At 51.4% G+C, this 23,547-nt stretch overlaps 1 protein-coding gene, 1 long non-coding RNA gene and 1 pseudogene across 7 annotated transcripts in view; 1 reads left to right on the top strand and 2 right to left on the bottom strand.

Annotated features, from left to right (window-relative positions):
- The window catches only part of LOC127031107 (zinc finger protein 707-like), a 769,794-nt gene that overhangs the window by 350,099 nt on the left and 396,148 nt on the right, over nucleotides 1–23,547 (bottom strand). For 4 of the 6 annotated variants that reach the window (XM_050917856.1, XM_050917854.1, XM_050917855.1 and 1 more), the window contains one exon: nucleotides 1,199–1,281. In XM_050917856.1, the coding sequence (XP_050773813.1) occupies nucleotides 1,199–1,281 (83 nt within the window). Of the gene's footprint in view, nucleotides 1–1,198; nucleotides 1,282–3,108; nucleotides 3,236–4,802; nucleotides 4,896–23,547 lie in introns of those variants that run through there. The other 2 variants (XM_050917857.1, XM_050917858.1) reach the window with 2 other exon arrangements.
- LOC127031106 (zinc finger protein 345-like) overlaps nucleotides 1–23,547 on the top strand; it is a 565,317-nt pseudogene that overhangs the window by 318,124 nt on the left and 223,646 nt on the right.
- LOC127031356 (uncharacterized) lies at nucleotides 6,260–8,137 on the bottom strand. The gene is made up of 3 exons (XR_007768533.1): nucleotides 8,077–8,137; nucleotides 7,984–8,022; nucleotides 6,260–6,342 (listed from the first exon to the last, which is right to left on the bottom strand). It is a non-coding gene; the product is annotated as an uncharacterized LOC127031356 (long non-coding RNA).

Genomic DNA, 23,547 nt, shown 5'->3' with positions numbered 1-23,547 from the left:
TGACTCTGCATCTGTATTTCAAATGTGCTTACTCTGGGTAACACCCACAACGAGCCTTTCAGGTACAACAATGAAGAAGCCAGACAGTGCTGATGACTGAACAAAGACAATGGACTGTGGAAGAGCTTAGCCTTCCTGTGAATGTTTCAGCCAGCCTAGGAGTCATGGCTACTATGACTCAGCAGGGCCTGTGACCAGACCACATGACACTAAACTCCATTTTAGTACCTGTATTTTTCCACAAACTGGACTAGGAACTGAGTTTGGAACAAAAGGTTCCCACCATATGGAAAAGCTACATAAGGTGGGGTGTGACATCATCTCTTGGCCTCATTCCCCACACAAGAGAACTCCTGGAAACACCTGAGAAACAAAAACGGATGTGGGGGAAGTGCTGCTCCCAGGATCAAGAGATTTCTAGCTTGTGTATGGAATCTTGGGGGACTGCTTGTACCATCAGTCAGGGTGAGAAATTGCTAATTCAAATTCTATCCATCTAGTATGTTAGGCTTAGCCTGAGTTTTGGTTATTTGCTAAATAATCTGCTTTGATCTGTTTGTTATCACTTATAATCACTTAATCTATCTTTCTGCAGTTAATAAACTTGTTTGATGCTTTATCTTAACCAGCGTATTTTGAGTGAAGTGTCTGGGGAAAATCTCAGCTTGTTGTGCACATCTGTCCCATATCGAGGGGAAGGGGAACTACATTAATGAGCTTGCATTATAGAGATCCCCGTGCACTATAAGATGGTATAATTCTGGATTTATACTACAGCAAGTGTGCAAGGTTGGGGAGTGGGAAATTGGCTCTTGTCTTCTATCTGTCCTTGAGTGGCTTAGGTAACGCACTCAGGTAGCTTAGTTGGCTGCATGGCGCCACCTGCTGTTGTGTTGGGTGATAACAGGCCCTGGAGAGGCTGGCGAAATCTCCAGCAAAGCAGTGTGAGAAGGGCCAGCCAAGCGTGAGGGTTAGAGGACACAGCAGTTCCCAGAAGCTCCACAAACTGCCTCCTGGGGGTGACAACCCATCACGCCCTACACTACACAAGTTTCAACAGGTTTGTCACATGCTGTCCCCTCCCTTTCTCCACCCGAGATATTTCCTGCTTCCCACCATCTCTAGCAATTCCCACCCTCTTATGCATTTACTGCTCCTCAACCTCCAAGCAGAGCCCGCCACCCTGATAATCTCTTACCTGAGCCAGCTCCATTGCAGCCATTTCCTTGCCCCTGGGAGGACGAGATGATCTGCAGCGAAACATGGATGTTATTCTCTGGCCTGCCGGGGTGAAAAGGGCAAGGTGTGAGAATTCAGACTAGGCTTTTGTCCATTCCACAAGCCGACTCCCCACAGCTTTTCCCCTGCTAATGCACATTCTAGGTTCTGGCACACTGTGAAGCACAGAGTGACCTTATTCCACTACAGGCCTAGCCCCCTCCCACCAGGGTGTAACCCTCTGACACATGGGGAAACCCTCCCAGTAACAGTCTCTCTCTTACGCATATCAAGTTTGCGGACAACACCAAGCTGGGAGGGGTTGTAAGTGCTTTGGAGGATTGGATTAAAATTCAAAATAATCTGGACAAACGGGAGAAATGATCTGAAGTAAATAGGATCAAATTCAGTAGAGACAAGTGGAAAGTACTCCACGTTGGAAGGAACAATCGGAGGCCAGAGAAGAGCAGAAACAAAGGAGTCACTTTGGGGGATTCTCCCTGTCATTGTCCCCAAGGCAGCTGTCTCAGGTTTACAAAGGTGTTTCATGTTCCAGCCTTTATACAGTCTCTCCTGAGAGTGCCCCTTTCATGGACTGGGCCTAGTTTTAGTTTTTGGTAGTTAACAATCTTGGTTTATTGTTCATCTAACCAGTATGTGTGGATTGAAGTGTGTTGGAAACTCTGTTTGGGATAACAAGCTGGTGCATGTCATTTTCCGCTGATGAAATGACAGACTTCATATGAGCTTGGGTCATTCAGTAGCGTGCTGGACAGTGCAAGATACACATTTCTGGGGGAAAGTTGGGCACTTGAGAATTTGCTGGTTTTCTCCTGAGGTGTAGTTCATGAGTGGCTGTGTAGCAGCACTCAATACTGTGTAGCTGGGAGTGAGTTACATGCTGGAGACTGTGTGTTAATTGGCCAAGAGGGGCTGTTCTCGTGGGAAAACAGTGGAAAAGGCACCCCAGGCAGGAGAACTGAGGGGAAACAGCTATTTAACAGTCCAGATTGTACTCTGAGTAACGTCACAGACACTCATTATGACAGAGCCTCTAACAACACAGAGAAAGTAAATCCATGTCCCAGAAATCGAAGACTCCAGACAGAGGGCAAGTGTCCCTGGCACTGCTTCTTGCTGACACAGAGGTTCAGAGACAGTGCGAGAATCCTGGGGAAGCTGGGAACAGGAAGCATGGGCTGGCGGGGTTCGGTGGAGAAAGGGAACAGGAAGGGCAGGGATATTACTGAATGCAGGATCTCAGCAGTACTAGATGACAGGATAGCACATAGTGCAGCCCATTGGAAAACACAATCCCAACTATATATACAAAATGATGGGGTCTAAATTAGTTGTTTCCACTCAAGAGATGGATCTTGGAGTCACTGTGGATAGTTCTCTGAAAACATCCACTCAATGTGCAGCAGCAGTGAAAAAAAGTGAACAATGTAGGAAATAATTAAGAAAGGGATAGATATGACAGAATATCTCATAGATCATATTTGTAAAAACAGCAAATAAATCCATGATACACCCACATCTTGAATACTGCATGCAGATGTTGTCACCCCATCTCAAAAATAGATATATTGGAATTGGAAAAGGTTCAGAAAAGGGCAACAGAAATGATTAGGGGTGTGGGACACTTATGCCAGACCTAACCCCCAGTTTCACTTGAGCAAACAGGAGCTATTTGACACTGTGCAATACGGCTCCTGTGCTCTGTTCCCAAAGTGTTCTGCAGCAGAGGAGGGTCTCTGGTATTATGTGTGTCACTGGCCTATTGGGGTGATGCTGAAACAGGACACGGTACAGATGGCATTGTGGGGGTGGCATGAACCTTCACTCTTCATTTCCCCTTCCAAGAACAGAAGGGACAGGAACCCTTACCCAGCAAGACCACCGTCTCATAGTTCTCCTGCATGACATCCCAGCAGAGGGCTCTCTGAGCGGGGTCCAGCAGAGCCCACTCTTCCCTGGTGAAATACATAGCCATCTCCTTGAAGGTCACCGGCCCCTGAAAGAGCAAGAGTCCAACACTAAGGACTTGCTGCCCCACTCACAGCCCCACTATTTGTGGCAGAGAGGAGTGAATCAAATGGAAGCTCTGGGTGGATCGTAGTCAGGAGAGTCCCACCTCAACCTGGCTCAGAGTATCCAGCAAATGCCAGGGAGAGGGGATGAAGAGAGAGCCCCTTGTCTCTCCCAGCAGATCCATCACCCCCCTACTAGCCACTGACTGATACAGGAGATGGAGCTGTAATAACCTTAGTCCCAGATTTGGACCTTAGCGTCCAAAATATGGGGGTTAGCATGAAAACCTCCAAGCTTAGTTACCAGCTTGGACCTGGTACCTGCTGCCACCACCCAAAAAATTAGAGTGTTTTGGGGCACTCTGGTCCCCCTGAAAATCCTTCCCTGGGGACCCCAAGACCCAAATCCCTTGAGTCTCACAACAAAGGGAAATAATCCTTTTTCCCTTCCCCCCTCCAGGTGCTCCTGGAGAGATACACAGACACAAGCTCTGTGAACCCAACACAGAGTGAATCTCCCTCTCTGTTCCCAATCCTGGAAACAAAAAGTACTTTCCTATTCCCCCAGAGGGAATGCAAGGTCAGGCTAGCAATCCAACACACAAATCTCCCCTTGATTTCTTCCTCCCACCAATTCCCTGGTGAGTACAGACTCAATTTCCCTGAAGTAAAGAAAAACTCCAACAAGTCTTAAAAGAAAGCTTTATATAAAAAGAAAGAAAAATAAGTACAAATGTTCTCTCTGTATTAAGATAATACAACACAGGGTCAATTGCTTAAAAGAATATTGAATAAACAGCCTTATTCCAAAAGAATACAAATCAAAGCACTCCAGCACTTATATTCATGCAAATAACAAAGAAAAGAAACCATATAACTTACTATCTGATCTCTTTGTCCTTACACTTGGAAACAGAAGACTAGAAAAAAGAAACTACTTCTCCAAAGCTCAGAGAAAGCAGGCAGGCAGAAAACAAAGACAAAGACACTCAATTCCCTCCACCCAAAATTGAAAAAATCCGGTTTCCTGATTGGTCCTCTGGTCAGGTGCTTCAGGTGAAAGAGACATTAACCCTTAGCTATCTGTTTATGACAGGAGCCCCTAGAGGGTCCAGGGAGAGCTCGCTGGTAGGACGCCCAACACCCTCCTCATTGTGAGGAGAGGGATATGAAGGGAGAGGCAGCTCCAATAAGCCTGACTCATGGGTGTCCCCTTCATATCTCACAGCAGCTGCTGGTTAGTGAGGTCAGGCTCCAGCACTAGGAGTCTGGTCAGTTTGACTAACTCCATGTAGGTGGGTTATTTTCTCTCTTCACAAATTAGGGTATTTCCACCTCCAAACCTCCTGGGTCTGTTCCTAGAATCTAGGCCACTTAGTAAATAACTCCCAACAGGTCTGCCACACCCTGGCCTCCTCCTTTCCCCACGGTGTGAATTTCCTTCCCCACTCCAACCTCCAAACCAGACTCTGCAAACCTTCCCACCTCGGGTGTATTTGCTCTCCCTTTCCTCCAGCAGGAACCCACCAGCAACCCCCCGATAATCTCTACCTGGACTGACTCCACTGCAGCCATTTCTCTTCCCTGTCCCACGCCAGGCTGGGATGAGCTGGAGCAAAACATGGATGTCATTCTGCAGCCAGTCTGGGGGACAAGGGCAGTTGTGGGCTGCAGCATCTGACCCAGGAAGCTAAACCCCAATATCCTGAGCAGAGAGGGACAGAGCGTTTGAGCAGCTTCCCTCCTTTAGCTCTCTGGGGAGAGCAGCTAATGGGAGCCCCTCCTCATAGGGAGAATTGCTGATCTCATTTGCCCCACTGTCCATCTGGAATCACTCCTTGTCTTTCCATACAGTGACTCTGGATTAACAATGGTCTCAATGACACGGGATTTCAGAAAGAATGAGTCCAGAATGCTGTGGAAAAGACGATCGTGTGGCAGTGCTGACTCCCTTCCCACCTCCCTCACCACCGCAGATCTAGGACAAGGACTGGGGGCACAAATTTTCCCAACGGAACCGAAAGTTTCTGCAGTTTTCAAAAGAGGAGAAAAGCAAAATCTGTGATTTCACACTAACAGTGTTTGTTAGGTGGACAGAAAGTTATCCCAGTGACAGGGTACGTGACTGGGGAATGGACTTGGTGACCTGGTGACTTGGAGCCAGGACTCTGGCACAAGTTGACCAGAGAGAAGGATCATGGTTAGCAGCAGCCCCCAGACACCCCCTAGTACCCAGAGCCCAGACCCCCCAGCCAGGGGCCCCAGACACCCCCCAGCCAGGGGCCCATCAGATATTCCCTGGGATGCAGCCCCCAGAGTCCCTGGCCAGGGACCACAGATACCCCTCAAAGCTCCACCGGCCAGAGAACCCCCACCACACCATGATTGCCAAGTTAGGAATCCCAAAGGGTTCCCCCCACCAAGAGCCGCCAGCAGCCAGGGACCCCCTCAAGGGACCCCCCCACTGGGAACTCAGTCCCTCACTGCCTGCCTAGGAACTCCCCCACCCTCCAGAACGATCTACCCTGACATTTGCCTGGGACCCCCTCCTCTGCCCAGTGTGACCCCCTAATGCTTTACAGTGGGACTCCTCACTCTGCTTCCCTGGCATGCCCTGACCTAGTGCCAGGGATCCCCTCCTCCAGCTCTGTGCACTGGGCATGGCAACAAAACCAGGAACCAGCAGGGGAAGCACAGACAGAGCCCCTGGCACAGAACCAGGCTCCCTCTAACCCTCTGTCCCGCCCCCCCAAGAGACACCCATCCCCACTGTTCTGCAGGCTCCCAGCGATACCCACCTCCAGGACCCATAGCCTCAGGGATGGGCACATCACAACCACCCCCCCAAAACCCCAAACCTCCACAACCCACCAACCTGACTAGGGTACCCCCTACCCAGCCACCCAGAGGCTTCCCCCTACCACAATGCCCCTTCAGCTGCAATCTCCCCACACAGACACCTTCCCTGCCCCTGCAAGTGTTACCTCACAGAGTGTGAGAAGTGGCTAGAAAGTTAACACCGTCTCCTGCTGGCCAGTCACACAGGCAGAGGGAGCCTGGGGGGTGCTTCTTTAACAGGAGAATGGAAGGCCTGGAGGGCAAGAAAGGTCCATGGGCTGTCACTAGCAAATAATGGCCACCATGGATCCACCCCAGAGGCGGCTGCATCTTAGCACATTGGGAAACAACCCATCATATTCAATTAGAAATAAAACAACTAGAGAGAAGTGGGGCAAATGTTTGGGGTATTTTATATCAATCTTTGAGACACGCAGAGAGAACCTGTCACAAACGACCTCTGATAACATGAGAGAAAACCACCAAGATCGGAGGGGATTTGATGTTGCTATTAAATAACTAGTGGAAAAGGGGGACTGTTGGACTGGCTTTTATATGACTGTCCAATACATAAACAGAATGTGATGGTCCCCCCCGGCCCCGGGGCAACCATTCACGTGAGCAGCTCAGAGCCCTTTGAGGAGCTGATTTAAGGAGGAGGGGGGAGCTGGAAGGCTCCCTGGACAATGGAAGGGGGCAGCAGGGGGATTGGGAAATGGGGTCTGGGCAGTCTCCATGGGGGATGTGCTCCTCCCTTCCCTACCCTGGCAGAGAACGGGAACCTCATCCCATTCCACTCCAGGGGCAGCCATGTTCTGGGGAATGACCCAGGGCAACAATTTCCAAACCAAACAAGGACAAATCGCTGCAGATAAAATGGGTGGGAAAATCCACCCCCCATCGAAGAGATTTTAAATTGACATTTGAGAAGTATGGAGAGAAAAGGGAAAATCAGAGGCAATTAGAAAGCTGATCATTGGGGGGGAGGAGAATCTCCTTGGATTTTATAGCCACGTGTGATAATGAGAGAGAAAAGGGGAAATCTTGAGAGAATGTGTGTGTGGGAGGAAGTGGCAAAACAGGGACAGGATCCAGTTAGCTCACCTTCCCCCCCCCGGGAATGTCCTGGTTGCACAGAGACAGATCTACCCCCCCACCCCAGTGACCTCCCCCTCCCTGCAACTCCAGCTTCTCCCCTCCCTGACACCCCACACACACCAAAGGGGGGGGGCTCTGCCAGCGCCTCCCCCTGAGCTCAACTCCTGCTCCTCCCTCCAGCCCGGACTGTGCCCTTTAGCCACCCCCCAGCCCTGCCTCCAGCTGCCTGACCCCCCCCACCCATCAATTTCCTGCTCAGCGCCCGCCCCCCCGTTACTCCCCCGCCCCGCTCCAGCCCCACCCCCAGCGCCCGGCGGAACGTTACGGCTGGTCCGAGCAGGGGGAAGGACAGCGGCTTCAGAGGCTATTACTGAGCATGCGCAGTGCCCGGGAGTAGCACATTGCTATGGGGAGCGATTTAATACACCGCCCCCCCCGCCGGGCCCCAGGCTCCGCTCCCTCGCTGGGCCTCGGGCTCTGCCCCAGGCTCCGCCCCCCCTGGGCCGGGCCCGGGGTCCGCCCCTCCCCCCCACACGACGGCCGGGCCCCGGCCCCCCCCATCCCAGCGGGGCGGGCGGATCCTCCTGCAGCTCCACTGGGGCCGAGGCGGCTCCAAGGCTTCTCCCAGGCTCCCTGGGGCAGAGTCACTTTCCCGCCCCCCAGCGCCTCTCACTCCCCGGGGGCTCCGGGTCACAATGTCCCACCGCCCTTCCCCTGCCTGCAGCTCCGGCTTCTCCCCTCCCGCCCCCGCCAGCCACACCAAGGGGAACTCCCGGGCCCCAGTCTCTGTCCCCACCTGGATCCCAGCGGGGCCGGGGGCAGATCCTGGCTGCAGCTGAGAACAGCTGCTCCGCTCCAGCTCGGGCAGCTCCAGCGCTGCTGGCAGCACGTGGAGAACCAGGGAGCAGGTGCTCAGCCCGGGCTCCGTGTCACAATGTGCCAGAGCCCCGCCCCCAGGAGCTGCCCCACCCCTGAGCTGAGCCAGAGCCCCGCCCCCAGGAGCTGCCCCGCCCCCAGGCTGTGCCAGAGCCCCGCCCCCAGGAGCTGCCCCGCCTCCGGGCTGTGCCAGAGCCCCGCCCCAAGGAGCTGCCCCGCCCCTGGGCTGTGCCAGAGCCCCGCCCCCAGGAGCTGCCCCGCCCCCGATCTGAGCCAGAGCCGTACCCCCAGGAGTTGCTCCGCCCCTGCTCTATGCCTGAGCCCCGCCTCCAGGAGCTGCTCCGCCTCCAGGCTGGGCCAGAGCCCCTCTCCCGGGAGCAGCCCCACCCTGGGTTGTGCCAGAGCCCCGACCCCAGGTGCTGCTCCGCCCCCGAGCTGAGCCAGAGCCCCGCCCCTAGGAGCGGCCCGCACCTGGGATGTGCCAGAGCCCCGCCCCCTGGAATTTCCCCATGTTGGGTCTCTGAGCTTTGTTCTCCTGCTGCCTTCTTCCCAGCACCCCCTGCTCCCAGCTGCTCCCTTCCTGTGTCTGCAAACACCCCCCTCCCCCTGGGGCTGGCTGCAGTGCTCGCTGGGGCTGACTCCAGTGGCTGAAGTTGCCTCTATCTCTGCTTCACCTGGAGGGGGAGAGACAAAGAGAGGAGATGGTCCCAGGGTGTGAAACCAGAATCAGGGGGCAAGGAAAGAAGGACTGTTTGGAAAGGTGGGTTTTTTGCAAGGGGAGTTGATCCAGATGGAGTCAGAAGAAGTTGGGCAGCAGAGGCTCAGGGAAATTGAGGGGAACCCCCTGGGTGTCTCAGTGTTGGCCAGGGTTTATACAGCACCTTGCGTAATATGGGGTCTGATCTCAGTCATGGTCTGTGCAGCACCTGGGAGCCCTGATGTCTGTTTCCTGATCACAGGCACTGGGAATGGAGAGAGGGAAACCTCAGCACCTGAAGGTTAATGCAGCCCTGTGTGCAACCCCTGCTAGGGTGATCCTACAGCAAATCTGAAAAATTGGGACGGGGGTGGAGGTAATAGGCACCTATATAAGAAAAAGACCCAAAAATCGGGACATCTAGTCATGCTAGTCCCTGCTGTTCTCATAAGGGGTCGGCTTAGAGAGGGTTTGGCTACACTTGCAGCTGTCCAGCGCTGGGAGTTAAAGCTGTCTTCCTACAGCTGTGTAGGGAAAGCGCTGCAGTGTGGACACACTGACAGCTACCAGCACACTGTCATGGCCACATTTGTAGCGCTGTTGGGAGTGGTGCATTATGGGCAGCTATCCCAGCGTTCAAGTGGCTGCAATGTGCTTTTCAAAAGAGGAGGGTGGGGTGGAGTGTGACACGGAGCATGGGGGAGACAGAGCGAGTGGATTTTTGGAGCTGACACTGTGTCAGATCCTTGCCTGGCAAGTTCAAGCCTCCTCCCCCACCCCTCTCTCATTCACTAAATGCAAATAGCCGCCTTTGTTTTTTTCCTCACAGACCAGATAAGCCGCTGATCCAAAACAGACCCCCACCCCCGTGCCCACCCGGCTGCTTCTCTCCTCAAGCAAACACCAGCTGTGGGTGTTCCAAAGGGATCCCCCTGCCTCTGCTCATTCACTGCAAACAGTAACTGTGTTTGGTTTTTAGATAAGCAGCTCCGGGAGCCTTGAGCTCACAACAAAACAAACAGAGGCATCACACCAAAACAAAGAGCGTTATCTCTACTTAAAAGCATTATGGGAAGGTTCCGGAGGTCAGTGACAGCGTAGTAAGATTAATCACTGTTTACACTGGCACCCCAGCGCTGCAGCACCAGCTCTGTTCTCTTTATTCCTCTCGTCGAGGTGGAGCACATGCAGCACTGTAGCCAGGGAGATACAGCGCTGTATGTGCCTTGCCAGTGTGGACGGGGAGTAAGTTACAGCGCTGTAAAGCCACCACCTGCACTGTAACTCTCCAGTGTAGCCAAGGCCTGAGTTGTAGTAATAATAGCAGCCAAGAATCCGGTGGCACCTTATAGACTAGAAGACGTATTGGAGCATGAGCTGTCGTGGGTGAATACCCACTTCGTCAGATGCAACAACAGTCCCATATGGGCTAGTGGTCAGGATTCCTGGTTTTCATCCAGGTGGCCTGGGTTCAACTTCTGGTGTGGGAAGAGTGCAGAGCTTTTGCCCAGAGTGGAGGCAGGAAATGAAAGGAACAGGAAGGGATCCTGCCAGCAGGGGAGTTAGACAGTGTGGGGAGGGGACCGAAGAAGTGGGGGTGGGGCAGTGGTTTGAGGGGATATGAGGGAAGGATCCCAGCAGTGTGGGAAGTTGACAACCTGGAGAGCACAGGCCTGGCATGGGGACCTGGAAGAGTGAATGTGTCCCTCTAAACCCATCAACTGCAGACTAGGCAGGCTTGGAAGAATTGCGTGTTTGTTGGTAAATGTCAATTTCTGTGTAAACACACAACCCAATGGCAAAATATTTCCATCAATAATCATCAAAATTGACAGATGGGCAAAGTAAGAAACATGCTGCTTGAGAACTTATCATGTTGTAGGAGCAGCAGTGATCTGTATGCTCTGTATAACCTGTATGCTCAAAAGGTCTGTTAAACTCCCCCCCTCCCCAGCTTGTGTCCTTTCCCTCTTTGAATGCCTGTGAAGTGGCTTTCCCACTCTCCTTTGTACCTCCAGTGAATGCCCTTCACCCGACCCATCTGGCCAGTGGTTCGCTGTGTTACATTCTATTGTACCTCAGGGAGACTGATCTTCATCGCACCGTCCATTGCTGCGCTGTGGGACACTTACCTTAAAAGATCCTGACATCTCCACTGCCAGGCCTGTCCTGGGAGCGTGAGTATGAGTGTGACACCCTCCCCCATCCCTTCTTTTGAGCTTAGCTATCAAGCTAATAAATGTGCTGCTTTCTGCCAAACTCTGGGGGGGAGGGGCGTTATTAGTCCTCTCTAAGCTTACTAACTGACCCAATTTTGGGTAACACAAGCAACATTGTTTGATCTGTTATTGTACCAAAGGGAGAAATGGTTGTCTATAAAGGAGGGTGAAGACTAAATGCCTCTGATGAGAATGGGATTTGAACCCATGCAGGCAGAACATAATGGGATAGTAGTCCATCACCTTAACCACTCGGTCACCTCATCTGAGCTGTCAAAAAATGGACAGGAGGAGAAATCTAAGGCCGGCAGAGATAGGGACACTAAGGAGTTTTTAAATACTAAGCGTAAGCAGGGTCTGAATGAGCTCCCCTCTCTCACCTAGTGAGGAGCTGGGGAAAGACTTCAGGAACAGACCGTGTTTGCATAGACACACCTACTCTGCCTAGCTATGCAGCATGATGGGGCCGCTTCCCCAAAATGACCAGTTTGGGATGGTCTTGGGTTACAAATCACTTTAGGATTGAGTGGAATGAAATGTTATTCTCCTTCCTGTATGAGTGAAGGGCAGCAGAACATACCTAGTCCGTCATGATGGAGGGGTAGGTGAGTGAGGAATAGCTTTTATTGGACTGCAGAGAAGTGATTGAGGACGTCACCCTAAACCAGTGGTCCCCAAACATTTCACATTATGCCCTCTTAGCCATGGCTGTGGCCCCTCGGAAGCCACGGTCAAGAACCGGGGCTGGGAGGAGTGGGGCTGTTGCTTGTTGGGGAGAGGGGTGCGGACAGGGGTACAGGGGTCGACGCCGGGCTGGGAGCCAGAGTCTCAGGCTGAGGGTGGGGTTGGGGAAGAGCTGTGGCAGAGCGGTGCTGAGTGGTGCTCCCTCCCTGCCCTCCATGTGGGCTGGCTCAGGTCCTGAGGTGCCCCCATGAATGTTCCTCTGTGTCCCCCTAGGAGTCGCACCCCACATTATGGGGACCACTGAACCCTACTTGCTAAGCCGGGGCTAGTGATGCCAAACCCCCGGGAAAGGGAGAACAAGTGTGGGGGCCCCAGCACCAGAACCATGTCCCTACCTTCTGTCTGTGGCTCTACCCCCTTCCACCTCTTCCACCCATGGCCCCATCCACTGTCACCTCTGTTCCACCCCTTCCCCTACCAGCCCCACCCTATCACTCTTTTACCCCTGCCCCGCTGTGGCCCTGAGACCAGAGAAGTTCTGTGCCCCTGCTGCAGCCCCCGGGCTGTAGCAGGGAGTGGGAGCTCCTCCAGCCCTGGGGCTGACATAGGGGAGACTTTTCCAGGGGGACCTAACTTGGCCAGGGCCCCTGGTCATGGGCCCCACTGTCCCCTTGGCAATGCAAGGTTTGGGGAGGCTGAGCCCCCTTGTCATAAACAGATAGCTAAGGTTTAATGTTCTTTTACCTATAAAGGGGTAACACCAGTAACCTAAAACACCTGACCAGAGGACCAATCAGGAAACAAGACTTTTTCAAATCTGGGTGGAGGGAAGTTTGTGTGTGAGTTCTTTGTTCTTTGTCTTGTGTCTGTGGCCTCTCGGCTATGAGAGTGATTTTTCTATCTCCTGCCTTTTTAATCTTCTGTTTCCAAGTTGTAAGTACAAAGATAATAAGACAATAAGTTTATATTGTATTTTTTGTATTTACATGTGTGTAGTTGCTGGAATGTTTAAATTGTATTCTTTTTGGATAAGGCTGTTTATTCATTTTTTTCTTTTAAGCAAATAACCCTGTATTTATCACCTTAATACAGAGAGACCATTTTTATGTCCTTTTCTTTCTTTTTATATAAAGCTTTCTTTTTAAGACCTGTTGGATTTTTTCTTTAGTGGGGACTCCAGGGAATTGAGTCTGCAGCTCACCAGGGAATTGGTGGGAGGAAGAAGTCAGGGGGAAAATCTCTTTGTGTTAGATTTACTAAGCCTGACTTTGCATACCCTCTGGGTAAGGGGGAAGAGAGATTAGCTATCTCGGTACTTCTATTTCCAGGACTGGAAACAGGGAGGGGGGAGTCCCTCTGTTTAGACTCACGGAGCTTGCTTCTGTATATCTCTCCAGGAACCCAGGGAGGGAAAACCTGGAGGGGAGGAGGGGAAAGGGAAATGGTTTATTCCCCTTTGTTGTGAGACTCAAGGCATCTGAGTCTGGGGGTCCCCCGGGGAAGGTTTTGGGAAGACCACAGTGAGCCAGACACTGTATAAATCCCTGGCTGGTGACAGCTTTACCAGGTCCAAGCTGGTAACTAAGCTTGGAGGTTTTCATGCTAACACCCATATTTTGGACGCTAAGGTCCAAATCTGGGAAAAAATGTTATGACACCCCTCCCCCCTGAGCCTCCATTACGAGCCGCCCAGGCTACCACTGCTCAGTGTGTGGCCAGTCTCTGTGTTTTCTGCTGCTCGTTCTGGGGAGCCTGGCCGGCCTTAGGGGTGGTGCCCCCCTATAGCCGCCCAGGGCTCCAAGGGTCAAAGGGCACCATGTGGCAGTGCAAAGATGCTCACTGCTCTCCCCTGCCCCAATGCTCCTCCATGGGTCCATAGAGGTTTGAGTGGAGTAAGGAGCAACCCTATGTGCTCCATGCGTCCTGGTCACTTTTCCTACTTGGGCTGTGCTGTGAGGGGAGCATCAGAAGCTGCTGCTCTCTGCCCTCCCGCTATGCAGCCCAGCTGAGGAAAGTGACCTGGATGCAGGGAGCTCGGATGATCTCACTTCTTGCCCCCACATCCCACAGCCCCTAGGGGTGCCTAGATGAGCAGCGTTCCAGGGAGGAGTGGGGGGCAGCAATGCCAGCTGCTCCATGCACACAGGTCAGTCTCCCCATGTGGGTACAGAAGAGGGTGCAGGGGTTTCTGTGATGCCTATTCTATCAATATCGTCACTCAATACCAGGCACTCAAATTCACCAGTCTTAGTACTTAGACATTTAGCGTTTGTATTTAAGCACTTCTAAAATGTGTCCCATTTTAGCTGTCTGCTATTACATGATGTAATTGAGGGAGACTCTTTCATTTCACTGTTTCTCATCAGAACCTACCTGTACATTATCATCTTCCATCCTCTCCACCTTACTAGGCCATAGAGAATCCCTGTGAATAGTTCCTCTCCTACCGGATGTCTCTGTCTGAACCCTGTGCTCCTCAGCGCCTGTCGGCTTTCCCCAGCTCTGAGGCTGTGTCTACACCGCGCACCTTACCACGGTGCAGCTGTACCACTCTAACCATGCCATTGTAAGGTGCGCTGTGTGGCCGTCCTTATCGCTGGGAGAGAGCTTCCCCGGCAACAAAGCCAAACTACATCCAATGAGGGGCAGGAGCTTCGTCACCGGGAGCACAGCTCCACCTATGAAGTGCTGTTCACACTGCCGCTTTTCATGGCTCAAATTTTGGCATTCGGGGAGTGTTTTTTCTCACCGCAGAGAGACAAAATTTTTAGCAACAAAACCCGAAATTAAAAAAAACTCCTCTGCAACCTATTTAATTTTACCTTTTATACAACTTTTATACTGCCTCCAGTTTTGGTGTCCTCATTTTAAAAAGATGTTGTGAAATTGGAGCTAGGGCAGCAAAGAGCCACCAAATGTTCTGAGGGCTGGAGAAAAATGCCTTCCAGTGAGCTATTGAAAGAGCTCAACCTGTTTAGCTTATCAAAAGAAGATTGAAAGGTGATTTCATTGAAGTGTTGAAGTGCCTTAATGGAGAGAAAAGATTGGGTATTTACAGGCTCTTGAATGGAGCAGAGAAAGGCATAACAAGACCCAATGGCTGGAAAGTGAAAAGAGACAAATTCATATTACAACTAAGGCACAATAGTCAACAGCGAGGATGATTCACCACAGGAACAAGCTACCAAGGAAAGTGGTGGATTCGCCATCTCCTGATGTCATTTAATGAAGACTAGATGCCTGTCTGGAATGTGTTTGCCCCCAAAGTAGCTGTTGTGTCATACAGGAGGCCTGTGATATGCAGGTTAGACGCTCTAATGGTTTCTTCTGACCATGAAGTCGACTAATTTCTGAAAAACTGAGTGTAGCATTGGGAGCAGTGTCTGATGTTTTCCTGTCTAGCCGGCTTGCTGCCTAGAACGAACGCTCCTTGAGTGGGGTGATCCACAGGGAGTAGCTCAAACCTCCAAAGTGCCTGGCCAGGGGCAGGACATTAGCCCAGCAAGGGAGGGGTGTGGCAGTGACATCACAAAGGCCTTTTGCAGGACCTCAGACTATTGGTCAAAGGTGGTGGGGAGGTGGTGACCTCACAGAGAGATGCTGACATCAGCCAGGCAGGACAGGGGCGAGGGGCCAGGGAAACCTCAGAGACCTCTGTGGCTTTGCTTCAGCACGTTTCCTTCTCCAGGTCTCTCTTTGAGGACTGAGAGATTATTTGGGGTCATGGACGTGAGCGCCAGGAGGAACCTCTTTCGAGTTTCCTCCTTCCCTTTTAGTGATTTTACTAGAAAACAGCCGTCCCTGTTTAGAAGGTAAGAGCCTCCTGGAGGTTTGAAACCTGTTCAGTCTGATCTATCTGGTGACAAGTGAATTCTAGGCATGGAAAACACGAGCTTAAGGAGGCAGAATTTTATTGCGCACCTGGGATTTTGTCCCTTAGAATCACTGGGGACATTAGGGTCTGTCCTTTTTGTTTCACCTCTTCCTCCATCCCTCCCTCCTCTTCTTCTCTTGCTTCTTTTGTCCTTTCTCCTGTTCCCTTCCCAACAACAGGACGGAGGGGTGTGTGTGTGTGTTGCAGGGAAGTCCTCTGCAGCTCCCACTATGGAAGGTCCACCCAAAAATGTGGGACTGAAATAGTGCTCGGGCAGTGATCCCCACCGGTGACCTGGGCCATCCTTTGGGCTCTCTGGTGAGAACCCTCAGCCTCCCGTCCTCAGTCTCTACCCTGATTGGCTGAGCAGCGGTTATTGATAGGGAGGAGACTCAGGTCCTTGTTGTTCTCTTTTAAGATCAAGTAAATAAGTCAGAACCAGTTCTATCTTTGATTAATTTTGCTGCTTCTCTGCATTAATTGTCTCTGAGCAGTTGATGATTCCCTCTAACATTGCAGTTCTCTTCAAATACTTGCAGAATAATTACTGTCACTGTTGTTGGTCTGGAGCTCATCTGAGAGCACAGTATCCAGGTCATTCAATGTCTGAAATTCAAGATCCGATGGTTTGTTTGAAAATCAGGGCTCTTCGGTCCTATTCCCAACACTGCCTCTGACGGGCTGTGTGACCTAAGACAAGTCAATTCTCCTTTCTCAGCCTTAGCTTCTCCCTCTTTCAAGTAGGGATAATAATGATCCGCTCTTACCTACCTCATGGTGGGTGAAGGATGCGGATCCATTTGGGAGTGTCACTAGACGTAGTGCATAATATGAAGTTTCCCATCATGTTTACTCAGAGCAGATTATGACATAATAGATTAGCTGAAATAGTCTATTTTATTTGTATTTTTTTATTTGGAAATTGTTAATAGTAGGAACGACTTAGCTCAGATTGAAGCATCTTACCTAACGGTTGAGATGTAAGTGTCTCCTCTTTGTGTGCGAGGAGACAATTTAACACACTCTGACAAAGAGGAGATGCTTTTGTTTTGCAACAAAATATTTTTGCAAAGAACTTTCATCTCACTTGTTATGATTTGGAGAAACAAACTGGTTTAGTCTGAATGGGATTTTCGGACAGAAACGGTTTGAATGAAATTTTCCCACCATCTAGATTCCTGGGCTCTATCCCTGCCTCTGGGGTGTTTTCGTCTGTTAGAACAGGAGTCAGAACTGGTGGCTTCTCTTTCTGGCTCTGCCACCGCCTTGCTGTGTAGGCCTTGGGTAGGTCACTTCCCTTCTGCCATCTGTCCAATGGGAACAGGAACAGTCCTCGAACTCTGGGCAGTTTAGAGCCCAAGTGAGATAAGGGGCGTTAAAGCCCTCTGTGAAGGAGAAAGGGGAGTTTCACAGTGTTCAGCACCAAGGAATTCTAAAGTTTGCTAAAATGTCTAGTATGTGGAAACAAGAAATGGTCAGGGCCAAACTTATTAACCACTGCCTTTTTAAAGCCCATTCAAAGATGTGAGTCCCTATCTTTTAGGTACCTGTGGTTCTTTGCCAGCAGCAGAGAAGAGGTTCCTGCCTCCGTTTTTGTGGCCTTAACAAACCAGGTGTTGTGCCCCAGTTCTTGTCTGAGATCCCTGAAAAAGAACATCTTCCCATCCATGAACAAGACAGGACCTATCTTTCAAAGGGGAACAAAAAGACCTCTGGGACTTACAGACTAGCTAGCCTGACTGCCATAGCTGGAGAGATCCTGCAATACATTCTTAAACACTCAGTTTGTCAGCAGCACCTACAGGATAATTTGGTTCTTATGACTAGTGAGCGTGGATTTGTCAAGAACAAATCATTCCAAATCAATCCTCTTTCCTTCTTTGGCAGGGTTCTGGGCCTGGTGGAGGTGGGTAAACAATAGATGGGATCTAGCTTGGTGTTACTAAGGCTTTTGACACAGTCCCGTAGGACATTCTCAGAAGCAAACGAGGGAAATGTAGTCCAGCTGCAATCAGTGTAATGTGGGTGCAGAGCCGGTTGAAAGCCCAGACTCCAGGAGCCCTTCTCCATGTTTGGCTGCCCAATGGAGAGGGTGTACCTAGTGGGTCTGGCAGGGATCAGTCCGGTGTCAGGTACTATTCTATATTTTCATGAATGATTTGGAAAATGCAATGGAGACCATGCTTCTAAAATTTACAACTGACACCAAGCACTTTGGAGCACAGGATTGAAATTCAAAACACCCTTAACAAATTGGAGACTTGGTCTTCTTGAGCCAAACTCCATGGTTAGGGCTCTCTCTCTACACTGGGCTGAAGTGAAACCCCAGAGCCAAGCACTCCTCCTGGGCAGTGAGCTCCGACCTTGATTGGTCAGATGCTGCTTAGCACTGTCAGAGCAGCTTTTGCTGGGGGATTCTCCCAGCACTTTCCAATAGCGGGAAAGTATGAAATCCCCATTTGACTGTTGAGGAAAGAGCCCGAGAGTGGGGAGCAACTTGCCCAAAGTCCCCAGGAAAAGGAAAACAACCAGCAGTGGAACCAATAAGAAACCCAGCAATGGAACTCAGGAGTCCTGGGGGTGTGCTATGGTGACCAGATGTCAAAATTTTATAGGGACAGTCCGAATTTTGGGGTCTTTTTCTTATCTAGAATCCTATTACCTCCCACCCCCTGTCCCGATTTTTCACACTTGCTGTCTGGTCACCCTAGGGTGTGCACATGTGTGGGTCCCAGCTGCTCCCTGCCCCCCTCATTGAAGCAGATGTGCAGGGTTACTGCCGTGGAAAGTCCAGGGCACCAGTGGATGTGGGGTTGGCTGGAGGTAGGGTCTGGCTTCAGGCAGGGCAAGGGCTGCGGGGCTGGCTGGCTTCAGGCAGGGGGGTGCATCAGGGGTTGGCCTGAGACAGGGCAGGGAGGATGCGGCTGGTGCAGGCAAAGCAGAAGGTGCAGGGCTGACTGGAGACAGAGGCTGACTGCGGGCAGGGCAGGGCAGGGGGTGCAGGGCTGGCTGCAGGCAGGGCGTGGGGCAAGGCCGGTGCAAGGATGTTTCATGCCCTAGGAGAAACTTCCACCTTGCACCCTCCCCCCCCGCACTCCTGCCCTGAGGCGCCCCACCCGTGGCAGCTCCCCCCTCCCCCCTGAGGCTCCCCTCTTGTGGCAACTCTCCTGCTCTGCCCTGCAGCACCCCCCTCGCCCCAGCTCACCCCTGCTCCGAGCACGAGCACCCCGAGCATACCGTGGCCGCTTCACTTCTCCCACCTCCAAGGCTTGCGGCGCCTAAGCCTGCCAGGCAGTCAAGCACCCTCCTCTGAGCCACAGCAGCCCTGACAGTTGACAATAGAGGCACCTTAACCCCTGAGTTCCTTCAATGTGTCCCCCTCCGGGGTCCAGCTCTGATTACCAGATACTCGGGGTATGTCTATACCACCTGCCAAATCGGTGGGCAGCGATCGATCCAGCGGGGGTCGATATATCGCGTCTAGTGTAGATGCAATACATTGAATGCTTTCCCCTCACCTGCTGTACTGCAGCTCGGTGAGAGGCGCAGGCAGAGTCTACGGGGAGCTGCAGCAGTCAACTCACGGCGACTGTGACATTATAAGTATAATCTAATATCTCATTGAAAGGTGACAGGGCCAGAAAGAGTTAATTAACTCACCTCACCGACTGACCTGACCCGTGGGTGAACCTTAAAAACTGGTTAACAAGATATGTAAATGAACAGAGCTTTGAAATGCAAGTCTGCAGTGTTAGAGGTAGAAGGGGAAGTGTTTGCTCATGTCTTGTGATGTCAGCAAACAAGTCTTGTCTATTGCTATAGTTTTAATTCAAAGAGCAAAAAAAGAATATTAACATTTATGATAATACTTGAGTGAAATAGTATTATTGTCTGTGTCTCTTTGAAGGTTGTGGTAATCTGTATCTGAACTGTTTGATGGATGTACTAATTGCCAGGATGTTTGGAAAAAGAGTTAAGCCTATTGTTTTCTCAGGTTGAAAGGCTGCTGGAAATGTATAAGAACCTGGGACACGATCCTTCTTCATCTCAGATCTGCTTTGGGTTTCAAGAGCGGGAAACCTTAAGCCACAAGGATTGAGATCCCCAGTCATTGACTGGAGCCACCCTGAATATGGACATTGGATTATAACCTATGGACTATTTCTAAAAGGACTTTTGGCAACTACAAGCTCATCTCTACTGTGTATCTGAACCTCAAAAATTGAATTCAAGTCTATATGTCTATTAATCTTTTAACCAACACTCTCTCTCTTTTCTTTTCTAATAAATTTTAGCTTAGTTAATAAGAATTGGCTATAGCATGTATTTTAGGTAAGCTCTAAGTTATAATTGATCCTGGTTATGTGGCTGATCCTTTGGGATCGGAAGAATCTTTTCTTTTATATGATGAAGTAAGATTTTCAGGAATCATCATCATATCTAACAGGTGTGTCTGGACGGAGGCCTGAGGCTGGGTACTTTAAGGGAACTGCGTGGTTTAAACTTCTAAGTAACCAGTGAGGTACTACAGAAGCTGTTTTGTGCTGGCTTGGTAAATCTAAGTATTGAAATAATCACCAGCGTTTGGGATTTGTCTGCCCTGTTTTGTTTGCAATTCACTCTGATTGAGTGAGCTGAGCTGGCTCCCACGGGCAGCACCGTCACACCTACATCCAGGCTGCAGTGGTCTGGGGGATCTTAGGGGCCTTGGGGTGCACAAATACCTACGTCCAGGCCATAGGGGTCCCTGGGGGGCTTAGAGAGTTGGGGGGGGACCCAGATACCAATCTCCATGCTCTAGGGGTCCCAGGGGGGCTTAGGGGGTTAGTGGGGGGCACATATTCCTACATCCAGGCTGGAGGCATCCTGGGAGTCTTAGGGGATTTGTGGGGGCCAAAGATACCTATGTCCACGCTGTAGGGGTACCAGTGGGTTTTAGGGGTTCGGGTGGGCACAGGTACGTATGTCCAGGCTGTATCGGTCCCAGGGGGGGTTAGAGGTTTCGTGAGGGGCACAGATATCTACGTCCAGATTGTAGATGTCCCGGGAGGGGGGGGAGTTAGGGGGGTTGTGGGAGTGCAAATACCTATGTCCAGGCTGTAGGGGTTCCTGGGGGCTTAGAGGGTTTCTGAGGGGCACATGTACCTACATGCACACTGGAGTGTCCCAGGGGGCTTATGGAGTCTATATGGGGTACAGATACCAATGTTCTGGCTGTATAGGTCCCTGGGGGGCTTAGGGGTTTGTGGGGGGCACAGATACCTAAGTTCAGGCTGGAGGGGTCTCTGAGGGTCTTAGGTGTTTGGTGGGGGGCACAGATACCTACGTCCAGGCTGCAGGGGTCCCGGAGGGGCTTAGGGTCTGTCACGGAGTGTGGGGGAGTCCGGTCCTGCACCCCTCTTCCTGGGACTCACAGTGACTCTCAGCCAGCCAGTAAAACAGAAGGTTTATTGGACAACAGGAGCGAAGGATACAGCAGAGCTTGGAGGCACAAGCAGGACCCTGCAATCGAGTCCTTCTGGGGGTTCAGGAAACTTAGTTCCCAGTTTGGGAATTCCTGCATTCCAACCACCGAGACTAAAACTGAAACTGAACTAACCCAACTCCCTCCCGCCGGCCATTTCCTGTGTCCAGCTTCCCTGGCAAAGGTGCTGACTCCTCCCCCCGCCTAGCTCAGGTTACAGGCTGAGCACATGTCCAGTCCTAAAGTCACCCCCTGCTCTCCCATTCCCCACACAGACAGTCCCTACTCCATCACAGTAATGCACAGAGCATTTCCTGCATGGAGCAACAGTGACACCATGTGGCCACGCAGGGTAACGCACAGAGCATTTCCCATATGTAGCAACAGTGACACCATGTGGCCACGCAGGGTAATGCACAGAGCATTTCCCGCATGGGGCAACATAGACACCTTGTGACCACACCAGGTAATGCACTGAGTATTGCTGCATGGTGGAACAGTCACACCATATGGCCACGCAGGGTAATGCACAGAGCTTTTCCCTCATGGAGCAACGGCGACACCGTGTGGCCATACAGGGAAATGCACAGAGCATTTCCTGCATGGAGCAACAGTGATACCATGTGCCCATGCAGGGTAATGCACAGAGCATTTCCTGCATGGAGCTACAGTGATTCCATGTGGCCATGCAGGGTAATGCACAGAGCATTTCTCTCATAGAGGAACAGTGACACCATGTGGCCACGCAGGGTAATGCACAGAGCATCACGCCTATGTAGAGGCTGTAGAGATCCCTGGGGGGCTTAGGGGTCGTGGGGGGCACAGATAGCTATGTCCAGGCTGGAGATGTTCTGGTGGGCATTAGGGGCTTCATGAGGGGCACAAATATCTACATCAGGGCTGGAGAGGTCCCTGGATGGCTTAGGGGGTTGTGGTGAGCACAGATACATACGTCCAGGCTGTAGTGGTCCCTGGGGGTTTAGGGAGTTGGTAAGGGTCACAGAATCCTACGTATGGTCTGGAGGGGTCCCTGGGGGACTTAAGGGATTGTGGTTGCGCAGATACCTACGTACCGGTTGGAGGGGGCCCTGAGGAGCTTAGGGGTTTGTGTGGCGTAGACATAGCAACAACCAGGCTGGTGGGGGCCCTATGGGTCTTAGAAGGCTGGTGGGGGGCAGAGATACCTATGTAGAGACTGGAGAAGTCCTGGGGAGGGCTTTGGGGGTTCCTGGAGGTCACAAATATCTATGTCCAGGCTGGAGGAGTTCTGGGGGTATTAGGGAGTTGTGGGGGACACAGATACCTATATCGAGGCTGTAGGGGTCCTGGGGTTGCTTTGGGGCATTTTGGGGTACAGATACCTACTTCCATGCTGTAGGGGTCGCTGGGAGGATCAGTGGGTTCGTGAGGGTGCACAGATATCTACGTCCAGGCTATAGGGATCCTGGGGGGGCTTAGGGATTTGTAAGGGGCACAGATACATTCATCCAGGCAAGAGGGGTCCTAGGGACCTCAGGGGGTTCATGCTGGGCACAGATACCTGCGTCTAGGCTGGAGGGGTTTCGGGGGTCTTAGGAGGGTTGTGTGGGCACAGATACCTATGTCGATGCTGGAGGGGTCCTGTCATGTCTTAGCGGATTCGTGGGGTCAGAGATACCTACATCTAGGCTGGAGGGGTTCCGGGGGGATTAGGTGTTTTGAGGAGGGGAACAGATACCTACATCCTGATGGTAGGTGGCCCTGGGCAGCTTAGGCAGTTTTTCTCGGTCACAGATACAAACATCCATGCAGTAGGGGTCCCGAGGGACTTTGTGTGGCTCTAGGGGTCACAGATACCTACCTACAGTCTGGAAGGGTCCTGTGGGTATTAGGGGGTGTGTGGGGCGTACAGATGCGTACATCTGGGCTTGTGGGTTCCCTGGGGGGCTTAGAGGTTTGTGGAGAGCACAGATACCATTATGCAGGCTAGATGGGTCCTGGTGGGATTAGGGGGTTGTAGCGGGCACAGATACCTATGTAAGCAGAATCAAGATGAACTCTACCCTGACATCTGGTGGTGAATTATGGCAAGTGTGGAAAAGAATTTCAGGGGCTGATCGTGTTTGCATAGGCACACCCACCGTGCGTGACATGGCCACGGCAGTCTGGGATGGTTACTTTGGCAGCTATGGTATCCCCAGTTTATTTGTTGTTGGGGTGTGAGATGTGGAGTGTTGTCACTCTGATTGTGTGGATGAGGAACTGTGAAACAGCTTTGAGACAGGGATTTTCACCATCAATTGAGTGGCACTCACTAGACAAGGGAGTGGGCTCCTTGGGTGAGCCAGGAGCACCAATTGCATCTTCTTCTATTTTAACAGTTGAATAGTAGAGCTGGTTTTTGAATTTCTTAATAATTGAAGAGCCATGTTCCTGAGCTGAAGTCATTAAAGTGCTGTGTTAACTAGTGGGGGAGTTTGAAACTATATTGCAGAGCAGCTGATGGAGAAGAGCAGTTTGTGGGACACTTGGAATGGCTCATGGAGTGAAGTAAGCTAAGCAGTTTT

The sequence above is a fragment of the Gopherus flavomarginatus genome, chromosome 11 (assembly GCF_025201925.1).
Source record: "Gopherus flavomarginatus isolate rGopFla2 chromosome 11, rGopFla2.mat.asm, whole genome shotgun sequence".
In the NCBI taxonomy this organism is placed as follows: domain Eukaryota; kingdom Metazoa; phylum Chordata; order Testudines; family Testudinidae; genus Gopherus; species Gopherus flavomarginatus.
This window is presented reverse-complemented; position numbering and strand designations above follow the sequence as displayed.